The sequence below is a fragment of the Dipteris shenzhenensis genome, chromosome 29 (genome assembly GCF_047967505.1).
Source record: "Dipteris shenzhenensis isolate YYH24624 ecotype China chromosome 29, Dip_SZ_1.0, whole genome shotgun sequence".
Lineage (NCBI taxonomy): Eukaryota > Viridiplantae > Streptophyta > Polypodiopsida > Gleicheniales > Dipteridaceae > Dipteris > Dipteris shenzhenensis.
In genome coordinates, this window is record NC_141624.1 from 46,780,781 (window position 1) to 46,794,465 (window position 13,685).

Genomic DNA, 13,685 nt, shown 5'->3' on the forward strand with positions numbered 1-13,685 from the left:
CGACCCCATTATGTTAAGAAGATAGCAATGCAACTTTCATACTTGATCCTAATTTTTAAAAACTTATAACACTATAACAAGAACATAATGAAGAGATGTGAGGACCAAAACATTGATTACTTATAACACATCTCATCAAAATAAGAAGTTTATATTATCTTGTCATTGCTTCTCATCACACATGTAAGAGTACACAATTCATGAACACATCACCAACCAACAAATGAATAGGAGCACTAAATTCACATAGGCAACAAGTCACTCTATGTGCATGAATGTATAAAGAAAACACACCATATTGAGAGAGAGAACATGCAAAGGTATAACAAAAATGAATACTTATTGACGTAGAAATGATGTAGTATAAAACATGCCAATGGATATAAAAACCAAGTACCAAATATATATATATATATATACATTGTGTAGAAACAAAGTACAATCACTAGATGTACCAACGAATATATTGATTTGAAATAAAGCACCAAAACTTGACTCCAAATATTGTACCTTTTTTTGTACACTCCTCTTTTCCACCTTGCTTAGTAGTCTTTAGTAGATCTACAAGGATGAGCACTTTGACTCCCCTTCAACACACCATGTATGGCTCTTCTGCTCTATTATAGATCTACCATTGTAGTAGGCACCTAGGGGACCCAAAAGTGTTGTAGGATCTATTAGAACAGTCTAATCTCTACCCTTGAAGGTGATATTCAAGATGAACTATTGGTTAGATAGTACCCCCAACTAGGGCATATTACATAGGCTTTTATGCCCCTAGGTCTAGCCAACTAGTTTCTAGGATAGATCGACCAAGAACTAGGGTAGACTATACTACATGCCAACGTGATCTAGTGCCAGCCTACTATGCAACAAGTTGACCTAGACTATCCAAGGGCCTTCTCTTGTACATAGACTTTATACGCCTATTTGGTGACTTAAAATAAGTCTACCATTGGGGCCTATAAATCCCCCTATGCTAGTTCCCATTGGTTGAGCATTGCCTCAACCCATTTGTGTTAAATAAGTGCCTCTTACTATCCTTATAAGATTCTAGTCTGGGTAGCCCATGGTGGTTGCCCCAAACTTGATCTCTGTGAATTGCAAGAAAAAACTTTATGGAAACCTTTCTGAAACAAAAATTTTGTGTACCTATTAAAGAAAAAATAATTGATTGTGATAATCATAATGTGCCTTGCTTTAGTCATCCAATCCTTTAGATTGAAAGTAAACCATACTGATTACGATATTGCTAGTCATCTTGGGTTTAATAAGACTTATTAGAAAGTAAGAAAACTCTTCTTTTGTCTTAGATTGGGACATAGTGAAATCCTGAGTTAATACAAAGGGAGAAAACTATTCTTATGTCTTAGATTGGACAAACTAAAATCAAAACAAAAAAGAATCATTAGAGAGATGGAGCCTTTAGACTAGAGGGGAAACCAAAATCATCCTTTTTGTATTGTCTATTTCAATCATTTCATCCTTGCTATACTTGATTTGCATTGCATGTTTTTTTAGTTTTATTTACTAAATAATCACATAACTCCTATGTGCTATTCTTGGACCATGCATCCGTATGCAAAATATATTGGTCCTTGCACATCCTAAGTGATTTACTACTTTCATTGATGTGCCTTTACTATTTAAACTTTTGTTTCTCCTATTTGTCATTTGCAATATCGCTAGGCAATATAAATTGTGTTCACTAGATCAAGTAGCTTATATGATTTACTATGCTCATTGTATTTGACCATTGTGTACTTCTAAAATTAACATCTTTTTCACGTGTGTGAAACATTCAACATATATCTGCATAAAGCTCTTCATGCAAAGCTACACCATGGAAAGGATTTCTCAAAAGCCTATATAGAACGTAGGAGGACCATTGACTACGGGAAAAAAGCTTTTCACTTGACATAGTTCTTACATATTTTTCTCACTTTGTTATGTTTTCCTTCCTAGTGTGGAACTTTGATATTCTCTCTCTCTCTCTCTCTCTCACTTTGTTATGTTTTCCTTCCTAGTGTAGAACTTTTATATTCTCTCTCTCTCTCTCTCTCTCTCTCTCACTTTGTTATGTTTTCCTTCCTAGTGTAGAACATTTATATTCTCTCTCTCTCTCTCTCTCTCTCTCATATGATCATCCATGCATGTTCCACTCTATTAAAGTCTCCAACGCTCTCTCTTAGCGTAGTCAAGCTTCCAAAATCTAAGTCCATGAATATTACACTTTGGCAAGTTTCGATTAAAATTCCTAAATGTGTAAGTCATTAGATGTATAAAAGCTATTGCATGAAATAAGCCCTCCCACAATGAGAAAAAAACAAAATGTGTGGAGCTTCTAGCCAACCACCGAGCCTAATCAAAGTATAAGTCAAATGTCCAAAAAGTCTTAGTAGTAAAAACATGTGGTGTAGGAGAGACATAGACTAATCACCTCTCTCTCTCTCTCTCTCTCTCTCACACACACACACACACACACACACTTTTTATGTACATATAAATGTACATGTATCGATCTATATGTATACATGTGTGTGTGATTTCACACAAAAATGTGTGCACGCACACGCGTGTAATGTATGTAAATGCATTTGTGTGCACATGCATTCATCTCCGTTTCATTTGTGTATGTGTAAATGTACATATACTCATATGTACACAAACACGTAAACATGTCTGCGCATTTCACAAAAAAAAAGTGCACGCACGCACTCTATGGTCATTATATTATGCATGGAGCGTGTGCATGTACTTCTCATCTCTATGGACACTCTGCAATGGCTATTTATCATTTCTTCCGTTCCTCCCCACTTTGCTCTGTGCAGGACGCACATTGCATGGGGGATCTTTCAATAGCCCAGCTATAAGTGTTTTTTTGAGAGTTTTTAGTTCTTTTGTACCAGCTTTCCTTTACTGCATCAGCTTTTACTACTTTTAGTTGTTAGCATTTTGTTATGCCACTCTGGGGCAGCTATGAATTTAAATGCTTTCATAATGCAAAATTTCTTTAATTTAAAAATAAAGTGCTCCTTCAATCCATTATCACTTCTCTACATTGGATTAACAAGTTAGAAAATTGAATTAACAAGTTAGAAATAACAAGTTAGAAAAACGAAACCTTCTCTTTTGTCATGTGTGCATCTTTGTGCTTTAAGGTGTTCAAAAGTTTTGAGATATTCGACGATTGAACTAAGAGGATATGATGAGAATAGAGCTCGAGGATGTTCTTTGGTTTGTTGGAAAATTGGTTGAGCATGATTGCCTCCTTTGAAAATACTGTTACTATGCAAAAGCTTGATCAACTGAAGCTTGGTAGAAAGAAACAAGAGATTTTCCATGTATCAAGTATATTTTTCACCAAATTGCCTATATGACAAATGGAAATTTTGTGCATATTAAGGGTGTATCAATAAGTTTCAATAGTTGATACATATGACGAACAGATTTCTCATTCAAGCCTTTTTCACGGAACATTCCATCATGGACTGCAATCGTAATTTGTTCTTTTTTGACATTGACTGCAGTAAATAAGGTTAGCTTCTCTTTCCCCTGACCTCTTACATCTAGATGCATTCAGATACCACACAGGCCTTAATGTAAACACTCATGTATCCACTTACTACCTTCGTCTATGAATTGGTAATATTTTATTCGTAAATCAAGGATCACCAGCGAAATTCAGGTTGTGAGAAAAAGAACGCCATTATGGGCAGCTTATGTGCCAATTCATCTCGTACAGCCAGACTTCAACTATGACCATAACAGTGAACAAAAGGCAGTGAGCTAAAGGCTTTGTGTGCATTACTGGCATGCACTTTAGATTTGGCAGACGTAGATGTAGTCCCTCTGCATCCCATTCTTTGTTGCACAGCTCTCTCTGCTTTTCAAATTTTGATTTCAACTTTTCACTGAATGATCCTCAAGACGACTGAAAATTTAGAAGTCAAGTTTGGACTTCAACAACGCCCCCTCACCCATTGCATATGAAATGACCTGTCTTTTCAAAGGACCGAAAAGCTGTACAGCTTTGAAGGCTGCTGCTCGAGCAACATTCAGAGGTTGAAAATCCAGAGAGAAAACTCTTTGAAAACCATCCAAAATGGCCATCATTGGAATATTTGCAAACATCCGTTCTTTCTCATACTTTTCCAACAAAGAGACCTGAAATAAAGGAACAGAAAATTTTATCTTTATTGCGGATTGGTTAACAAATGTGAGCACAAAATAACATACTGGGGAGAGGGAAAACTTCAAAAATCTTGTTCTTCAGTACTATATTTCAAAGGAAAAATACATCTGATTTTGATGGATGCCCTCTTGCCCCTTTCCTGTATTTATTGGTGGCTAAAACAAGGAGCATATTTTCTAGATCTCAGGAAGATGTTATTGGGTTGAGACTTCCCCTGAGACAAGACGAGTTCTTGTATACTGAACTGGCTGATGATACTATGTCCTTTTATGCCACTCCACAAGACCTCGCAGCCTTGGATCTGTTTTGTTCAACAGCAGCTGCACATATTAATTGGAACAATCAAATGGCTTCTGAACTAGTAACCAAGACAATCCAAGATGGGGAGCTGATTTTGGTTTCACTTGGATTCAAAGGGGTGTTTCCCTGTCAGATATTAGGGCTGCCAAGTCAGTATGTAGTTTGTAGTTTTGTATCTGGTTTCTTACAATCTCATAGACCCATCCGTCTTTCGAAGACTTTAATAAACTTTCTTTCTTTCTCCTTCGCAGCAATTTGCCCTAGTGTTGAAGGGTAAGCAGAAGGAAACTCCTTTTTTTAAGGTGGTGGTAGTCAACCACGTACTACTGACCACGGCATGGTTTGTTTGCTCTTGTTGATGCCATTCTAGGAAACTACATCACTGAGCTCAAAAGGTTGATAAGGAGTGGTCTAGATGATTCAGCAATAGACATCAAAGACAGGGTGGCTTGAGAGACTTTGACCTATCCATGTGGGAAGGAGGCCTCAATATAATAGATCCAGACTTGCAAAGCAGAGCTTTAGTATGCAAGATGGTGGTCACAGGACTTGCCAGGATGGGAACCTTGGAACTTGGAAGGATTTCTTCATTAGATGCATACAGTCATGCTCTCCTACCACACAGAGATTGGATGGATATAATAGATCGATATTTACCTCAGCCCATCTCAAGGATCCTTCCTTTCCTCTTATGGCTACTATCCTATAAGCGTAGGCCAAGCCTCAAGAGTATCAAAGAGTTTGCCCTTCCTCTCTAGAAGAGATTGATAGGCAGCCTATCATGTGGAGTGACAACATACTTGTATATACCTTTGTTTTTTTTTTTTTTCAAAGAAAGGAACCTTGTATTAATGCCTGAAAGCTTTCATACAAGACAGCAGCCCCGAAGGTGGTAAGTATGGAAAAAACCGGAAAGGCTGAAAAAAAGAACCGGCTTGTTCCAGAGAGACCCATCTCACTACCTAGGGGATCTCTGGTACTGGGGCTAACAGCCAAGTGGGGGGACTATACAACCAGCGAATCCCTCGCGGGGTGAAGATGTAGAAAACTCCTGCATGCCAAGCCTTGTAGAAACGAGCATGCCTCTCGATAGTCGCCCTAGAGCCTGAAGTCCCACGCTCCCAGGTGGACCGTAGTGTGTATATGATGTCCTGCCAGATGGCGACCTGACACGTCCCAGCACTCCTGAAACCCCTGATCTGCAAAACAACCACACACAACATCAGAACTGAGCAGGCTGCTCACCACCCAACCGTGACATCTACGGGATGTGATCCCGAATCAAAAGATGTCCCCTCCGAGCCACGAGCTGAGCTACTGGCACGAACTCCCAATCAGATCCTAACCAGCCTGGTGTCCCATACCACCAGGTGGCGCTGTGAAGCCCTGGATCTGCCACTGGGCCTTGGGCTCGCTAAGATGCAGGCGCGCGTCCGCGACACAATCCAAGATCAGACCTAGCACCTGGGAACGAGACTTGCTCCCAACTGCACTTTGAGAACTGAACCCCCTCGGCCTCTTTTATAGACTCGGGCCCCGGCGCCAAAAATAGCGAAGACCTATAAATAGTTCATACCCTTGCCACTCAACCCGAGAATCAAGCCTGCCTAGCTCTAAGCCTCCCCAGGCTAACCTGAGCTAGTTCTGTGTACCTAGTACACGTCAGATACCAATCCGTGCACATGACATACTCCCCCTCCTCTAAGAACTCACTCCTGAGTTCGCTAAGAAATCCGGAAATGTTCTTTGGAGGTTTTGTAATGTCTCCCATGTTGCATCCTCCTCAACACGATCCTTCCACTTAATCTTGTATTCCGTGATAGTACGATTTCGAATCTATCTTTCACGAAATTCAAGAATAGATTCAGGTTCGTGAGGAATAGAAGTCAAATCTGTAACTTCTATAATCTCATGAGGAGAAACAAGTTGATCATCTGCACCCAATACTTCTTTCAGTCTACTGACATGAAAGACTGGATGTACTTTAACATCAGGAGGCAATTCTAGTCGATATGCAACTGGTCCAATTCTTTTAATGACCTTGAATGGGCCACAGTATCTGGGGGATAATTTCGGAACCAAACCAGTACTTAGGCTCTTGGATTCCTTAGGAATTCTCAAATATACCATCGTTCCTTCAGAGAACTCTCTGGGTGAACGATGTCTATTAGCATAAAATCTGTCCCGATCTTGGGCACTTCTAATAGACTCCTTGGCAAACTGCAACATTTCCTGCATGTCTTGCAAGAAGTTCTTAGCAGCATCATTTTGAATCCCTTTTAATCCTACCATAACTGGTGACTTAGGTTGAAACCCGTACATAAGCATAAAAGGACTATAATCTGTACTAGAATGCTTTGCACTGTTGTAAGCAAATTCAATCATAGGTAGATAATCTTCCCATGAAGACTGTCTCTTAGATACATATGCCCGAAGCATGTCTTCAACCAACTGGTTGACCTTTTCTGTACTGCCATCAGATTGTGCATGATCCGAGGAACTCATACTTAGAGTAGTTTCCAACTTCTGAAATACAAGTGTCCAGAAGTTACTTGTAAACTTTGAGTCCCTGTCACTGACTATGTCAGATGGCAAACCATACAGCTTGAACAAGTGGTCCACAAACTCGTGAGCCAATTGAACAGCTGAAATAGTTGTTCTTGTAGGTAAGAATCTAGCCATTTTTGTCAAATGGTCGACTATGACCCAAATAGAGTCATGACCCTTGCGCGTTCGAGGCAAACCAGTAATAAAATCCATGGAAATACTTTTCCATTTATTACCTGGAATCTGTAAAGGCTGTAATAAGCCCGCGCTTCTAAGGCGTTCAGCCTTAGTAACCTGACAAACCCGGCAACCTACTACATAGTTCTCAACAAATGCACGCATCTTAGGCCAATAAAAGGTATGCTTCACAAGAGACAGAGTCCTATGTATACCTGGATGTCCCGCACTAGGAGCATCATGACACTCCCAGAGAATCTTGGATTTAAGGTCCAGAACATCAGGCACACAAATCTTTTCATTCCGGAACAGCAAGCCATTCCTAATCATCCATTGACCTCCCGCCGCCTGTATCCTAGGTGGCACAATCCCTGAGTCCTGGTCAACCATGGAGCTCCCATCCTGGACTCTCTGCCAATAAGAACTGAAATGACTATCAGTTGCGTATAGCCCTCTCAAGGATTGAAATAGGTCTGAGGATATTTCCGTAAATGACAAAGCATTTACAAACTTAACTCGACTTAAGGCATCCGCCACACTATTCAACGAACCCTTACGATAACGTATTTCGAAATCAAAATCCTACATTAGCTCTGCCCATCTAGCTTTCCTTCCTCTTAATTCTGATCCATCACACACATACTTAATTGACTGGTGATCAGTCAATACAAGTAACTTTGAACCATACAAGTAGTGTCTCCAAACCTTGAGAGCATACACTACAGCATAAAGTTCCTTCTCAAGTGTGGGCCAACGATACTGGGTGTTGTCTAGCTTCTTACTCTCAAAAGCTACAGGTCTGCCCTCTTGGAATAAAGCTGCCCCAATCGCATAATCACTCGCATCGGCCTCTAAAACATAAGGCCGGGTAGGATCGGGTAATGCAAGAACGGGTGCTTCCTTGATAGAAAACTTCAAGGTTTCAAAAGCCTTGTTCATTGCATCATTCCAAGGGATCGGCTGAGTAGACCTGCGTCCACGACCTTTCAATATGTTGGTCAAGGGTGCCGTGATATGTAAATAATCACGCACTGACTTCCGAAGAAATACCGTAAATCCTAGGAAAGAACGAAGTTGTTTCACAGTCTGAGGGATAGGCCTTTCTAAAACCTTCTGGATACGATCCAGATCAATGCTAATACCTTCAGAAGAAATCTTGTGTCCTAAGTAAATGATCTCCTTCATAAAGAAGTCACATTTACTCATCTTGGCATAAAGCTTATGCTGTCTTAGAACAAGTAAGACAACCCGGAGGTGTCCTATATGATCCTCAAGCGTTTTACTATATACCAAGATATCATCTAGGAACACGATAACAAATTTGCCCAGAAAATCCCTGAACAAATCGTTCATCATCTGCTGAAAAGTAGCAGGAGCATTGGTCAAACCAAAAGGTAATACGAGGAACTCGTAATGACCATACCTAGTCCGGAATGCGGTCCTATCTATGTGTTTAGCATAGATACGGATTTGGTGATAACCCGTACTACGCAAATCAATCTTAGTGAAATACTTCGCTCCGGCCAAACGGTCTATCAAATCATCAGAACGAGGTAAAGGATAGCGGTTCTTAATTGTAACTTTATTTAGTCGTTTATAATCTATACACATTCTCCAGGAAGAATCTTTCTTCTTTCTTAAGAGGACAGGTGCACCCCAAGGTGATTTACTTGGGCGGATATAGCCCATATTCAGATAATCCTGAAGCTGGATAGCTAACTCATCCTCCTCTACCTGGCTCATCCTATAAGGTGGTACACTGATAGGTTGAGCCCCTGGGACTAAGTCTATGCGATGATCTACTGCCCGTTCTGGAGGTAAACCTTCCGGCAGTTGAGCTGGGAATACGTCCTTAAAATAATCTAACAACATTCTCAATTCTCGGTGTTCAAATACACTTAATTCATTTTTGTTAATGACTGAAACAACAAATGAAGAAAGTGGAATCAAAACACACTGATAGACATCATAATGAGAATTGTTTAATATATTCCGAAGCTGCATCGCAGATACAATAGGCCCCTGAGAAGGGGGGATTTGATCACACTGAATACAAAATTGGGTGTCCTTGTCTACAAAAGAAAGCGTATGCTCTGTCCATCCGATCTGAATATTGTGGGTTTTAAACCACTCTATCCCGATCAACAAGTCTACATGCTCTAGATGCATAACATAACATGTGAGAGCTCCTGTGTAGGCTTGAATCCGGATGGGAAGCGCTTCAACCTTGCGATCCCAAAACTGCTTCCCAGCTGGAAGCTGCACCTCGTAGGTGTGGTCGCTAGGTACTGCGGACAGCCCCATCTTCTGCACAAATTTGTAATTAACAAAATTGTGAGAGCTGCCCGGATCAAAGAGAATGTGAACCTGTTGGTCCCTAACTTCTCCATAAACTCGGAAAAGATCATGGGAACCAAACAACGAAGTATTAAAGGTACAATTACAAGAAAGGGGGCAGGTAATGACATTTACTGAAATACCTGTCATCGTGACTTGGTTGGCTCCCTTGGCTGAGGTACGTGGACCCGCCTGGAGCTTCGGTCCTAGCACCAACTTTTGGTTCTTCCGCTTAGGACACTCATTCTTTGTGTGGCCCCGCTCCTCGCAATAAAAACATCGGCCTTCTTTCTTGAGCCTGAGAGTGTGAAGGAAACGGGCCTTACCATTCTTCGCAGGAGTTAAGCTTTTCCTGGAGGCGTTGTCCGTAGACTTCGTCTCCCCAATACCAGTCGCATGCTGAAAGAACTTGCGTTTGTTCTTTCCACTCGTTTCGGTAACTGTGGTTGCCTTGGTACCGGCCATGGTATCATCATATATGCGCGCATATGTCATGGCCTCCTGCAATGTTGTGCACTTGTTATTCTTAATCTGTAACTTATAGGAGTCTGGCAAACCATCCACGAAAAAACCTAACAAGGTTACAGGATCCATTTTAGTGGCCCTGGTTTGCAGATCCCTAAATCTTTGAAGATAAACTTCAAAAGTTAAATTCAATTTTGACATATCGAGGGCCTTGAGTTTGCCGACGATATCGTAGTCATCTTCCTTCTTCAGGAACTCCTTCCTGAAGATGCCCTCAAAATCTGTCCAAGTATCAGGCTTAGGCTGGAGCTCTTTCCACCAAAGCAAGGCTTTACCTGACATAAACCCTGCTGCAAGCTGAATCTTTTTCTCATCTGGATAGGGGTGAAATTGGAAGTGTACTTGCCACTTGTGCAACCAAGTGTCAACTACCTCCTTTGTTCTTGATTTTTGGTCACCTGGAAAAGGATCCGAGTGATATTCGGGCCTAGCACGGAAGCCATGGCATCCACATGCGTGAGTGCCTGAACCGTGCTAGCCAGAAGAGTCAGAGTTGCTTGTATCCCCTGGAGTTGCTGTGTCAACCCCGATTGATTAGCATTGACCTGCTCAAATTTACCATCAAGAGCAGTCGTAAACTCACTGAAGGCTTTCTTAGTTATCAGGTCGTCATAGAGACCCTGATCATCCTCTCCCACTGGAGTGTAATCTAAGTCCTGCTCTCCCATAGTGAACTCGGGATTTGGAGCATCAGACATGGCTGAAATCTGATTTGATTACGTACGGAGAGAAATAACTGACTGAAACGAAGCACAGAGGAAGATGGAGCAGAAGAAAACCGTCCCGAATGAAGCTGACGGAAGGAGATGCTGAAATCTGGCAACTCGGAAGACCACGAGTCCTGGAGCCTCCCCGAACCCGCAAACCGGATGCGTAGGATGCAGTAAAAGCTGTACGGTCTGCTGACGCAGTGTCATCCTGCTTCAACATATATCCACTTGCTTGGTACTATTTCTTTTTGTTTTTCAATAGTATGCTTATTAAGAAATGAAATGTTTTCCTTCTGTTCAGTTACGGACAATGGGGACTAGGTCTAGCATTTGAGGGTGGACCCCCTTGCTTGGGGTTATGGGCATTAGTGACCCACAAGAGTGATGGCCTCTCTTTGAGAGGGACATCTAGAAACCACACCCCACCTGAGTACCCAAACATGGGACCAATCAAATGCACAGATTGCATACCGACCTAGGAACCATTCAAGAGAATGTTCCCTGAGCTTTGGGTGTGGGCCTGGCAGCATGCCAAGAGTAATGGAGATACAAGATAAGACGACAAACAAATGAGCTCAGTATGGCTCAATTATGACCTTAGAGTACGTCAATAGATAGTCTAAGCTGTTAGGAACCCGTGTGTACGATCAGAATTAAATTCTGACAACTTTGAAATTTTAGGGTTTTTGGGAGTGACGTGGCAGCTGACACGTGGCAGACTGCCACTTGGAATCTGAGCTGGCAGGACAGTCCACCTGTCCCACACATGTGGCAGCATGCATGGCAAGTGGCAGGGCATGCAGGCCAAGTGTTTGGCCCCAAATCTGGTAGATTTAGGGCAAGTGGTGGGCTGTCCTCTTTGGGACTGCAGCCCACCAAAAATCTGGGACAAGTGTCCACCTTCCACTCTAGGCCTAGGAGGGGGGCTGAGCCTATAAAAGAAGGCCTCTCCCCTTCATTCCACACATGAAAATTTCGTCACTTTTCTTCTCCCTCCTTTTAGATGATGCAGCAGAACCTCTCCAGCTCCTTGGGTGCAGCCAGCTTCTCCCCAGGCCATTCTCTCACCTCAGCAGCACTTTCTCTCTCTACAACAGCACATTCTCTCTCTACAGTTCCAGCCCCTCCTCTCCAGAAATCTGCCCCCTCTCAGCTCTTCTGGAACAGCAGCAGCATCCTCTCTCCTTCACCTAGCCTGGAGCAGCCACAGCCCCTTTCTCTCTCCTGCTGCAGTCTTTCTCTCTCTACTGCAGAATTTCTCTCTCTACTGTTCCAGCCCATTTCCCTTGCAGAAATCTGCCTTTCTGTGCACCTCTGGAACAGCAGCAGCTCCTCTCTTACATCTCCTCCCTTGGGATCAGCATAGGCACTCTCTCTCTACAGCTATCACTCCATAAAAGCTTTCTCTCTCTAGCCTACAGGCTGTTTTTCTAAGCTGTTCTCATTCCAGCCCCATTTCCACACTCTCCTCACCCAAGGTAGCTTCAGAGGCATCAAGGACTTCATCTGCAAAAGGGCCAAGTCACGAAGGGAGCCTGTACTGTCAAGTTTATCTCATTTACAGCACTATTTCATGTTGTTTCTACTATCTTTCTAGAAACTAGTGTTTGTCTCTAATGTTGGATGTAAGTGGTGATTGTTGCAGGCTTCTTCCTTGTGGATTGGGCAAGCCAAGAGCTGAAACCTGAGCTTGGAGTCCTCCTTTTTGTTGTCTACCTTGTACATATGCTCTTGAGTCTTGTATCTAGGTCCTAGGTTTTCACTGAGTTCATCAGTTTGGAAGGTGCATTGCACCTTGGTCTTGTATCTCCATTTTCAAGAATAAAGTGAGCCTGGATAAGGGGGGGGGCCCGTCTTGGCCCCTCAATCATATTGCATTCTCCAATGATGTCACTTTGTGTTTAAGCTGTATAAGTCTTAATTCCAGCTTAATTGCAAACTCTTAAGTTCAAGTATATGTGTTTGGCAACTCGCAATCATCTCATTCAAATGCCTCTGCAAAATCCGTTGTTTGAATTGATAGAAAGCACCGAGTAGTTTACACGCAGGCCGTACTGTTGCGGGCGTGGCTGGTACGGCTGCTGACATGGCCTGTACGGCTGCTGACGCAGGCCGTACGGTGGCTGCAGGTACAGGCGCAGTTGCTGTTCGGTGCAGCAGCAGGTACAGAAGCTGGCGGAACAGTCCGTACAGTCCGTACAGGCTGTACGGTTGTTGCAGAAGCTTCGGGAACCGTGCAGGGCTAACGCAGGCAAGGGCAGATGCGAGAGGCTGAGCGGAAGCAGGGCGATGCTGATGCAGGCTGTACGGACGAGGCTGGCTGGGCACGGATGTCGAGGTAAGATCTCGAAACTCGAGGCTGCTTGTGGGTAGCCTAGCACCCAGCCCCCACCTATATAGGGTGCAGGGCTGCCTTATTTGGAAGCTGGGCTTCCAAAAAAGGCTGAGCCCCTCCAGCTTTGGAGGGGTGCTTTTTCGAAAAAAGCACCCTCCTCCTGCGCAGGCTGCACGCAGCCCTAGGCGCAGGCTGTTCGCAACCTGTTGCGCAGGCTGTGGACAGCCTATTGCGCTGGCTGTGGACAGCCTATTACACAGGCTGTCCAACCTCTACTGCCTCGTCTACTCCGCCCCTTCCTAGGCTCTGCATCCCTTCCTCCCTTGCTGTCTATTTCCTGCACATCCCTCCTACCTTTCTGCTCTATTACTCCTCCCTCTAAACTTCTCTCCGAAGCCTTCAGAGATTTCGATTCTCTCTCACTCCTATTCTTCTTTCTTTTCCAGATCTTTCTCCACCCCTTCTACCCCAGGTAGTCAGCAAAAACGCAGCAGGAAATTTCGAATTTTAGGGCATACCTGGAAGAGAAATCCGTCAAAATTCTCGCACCAGAAGTTCC

The 13,685-nt window shown here is 42.9% G+C and overlaps 1 protein-coding gene across 3 annotated transcripts in view; it reads right to left on the reverse strand.

Annotated features, from left to right (window-relative positions):
* Positions 1 to 3,413: 3,413 nt before the first annotated feature.
* The window catches only part of LOC147882930 (FAD/NAD(P)-binding oxidoreductase family protein), an 80,183-nt gene continuing 69,911 nt past the window's right edge, over positions 3,414 to 13,685 (reverse strand). For 2 of the 3 annotated variants that reach the window (XM_087400992.1, XM_087400993.1), the window contains exon 10: positions 3,416 to 4,167. In XM_087400992.1, the coding sequence (XP_087257118.1) occupies positions 3,943 to 4,167 (225 nt within the window). In that variant the 3' untranslated portion in view covers positions 3,416 to 3,942. Of the gene's footprint in view, positions 4,168 to 13,685 lie in introns of all 3 variants that reach the window. The other variant, XM_087400994.1, reaches the window with a different exon arrangement.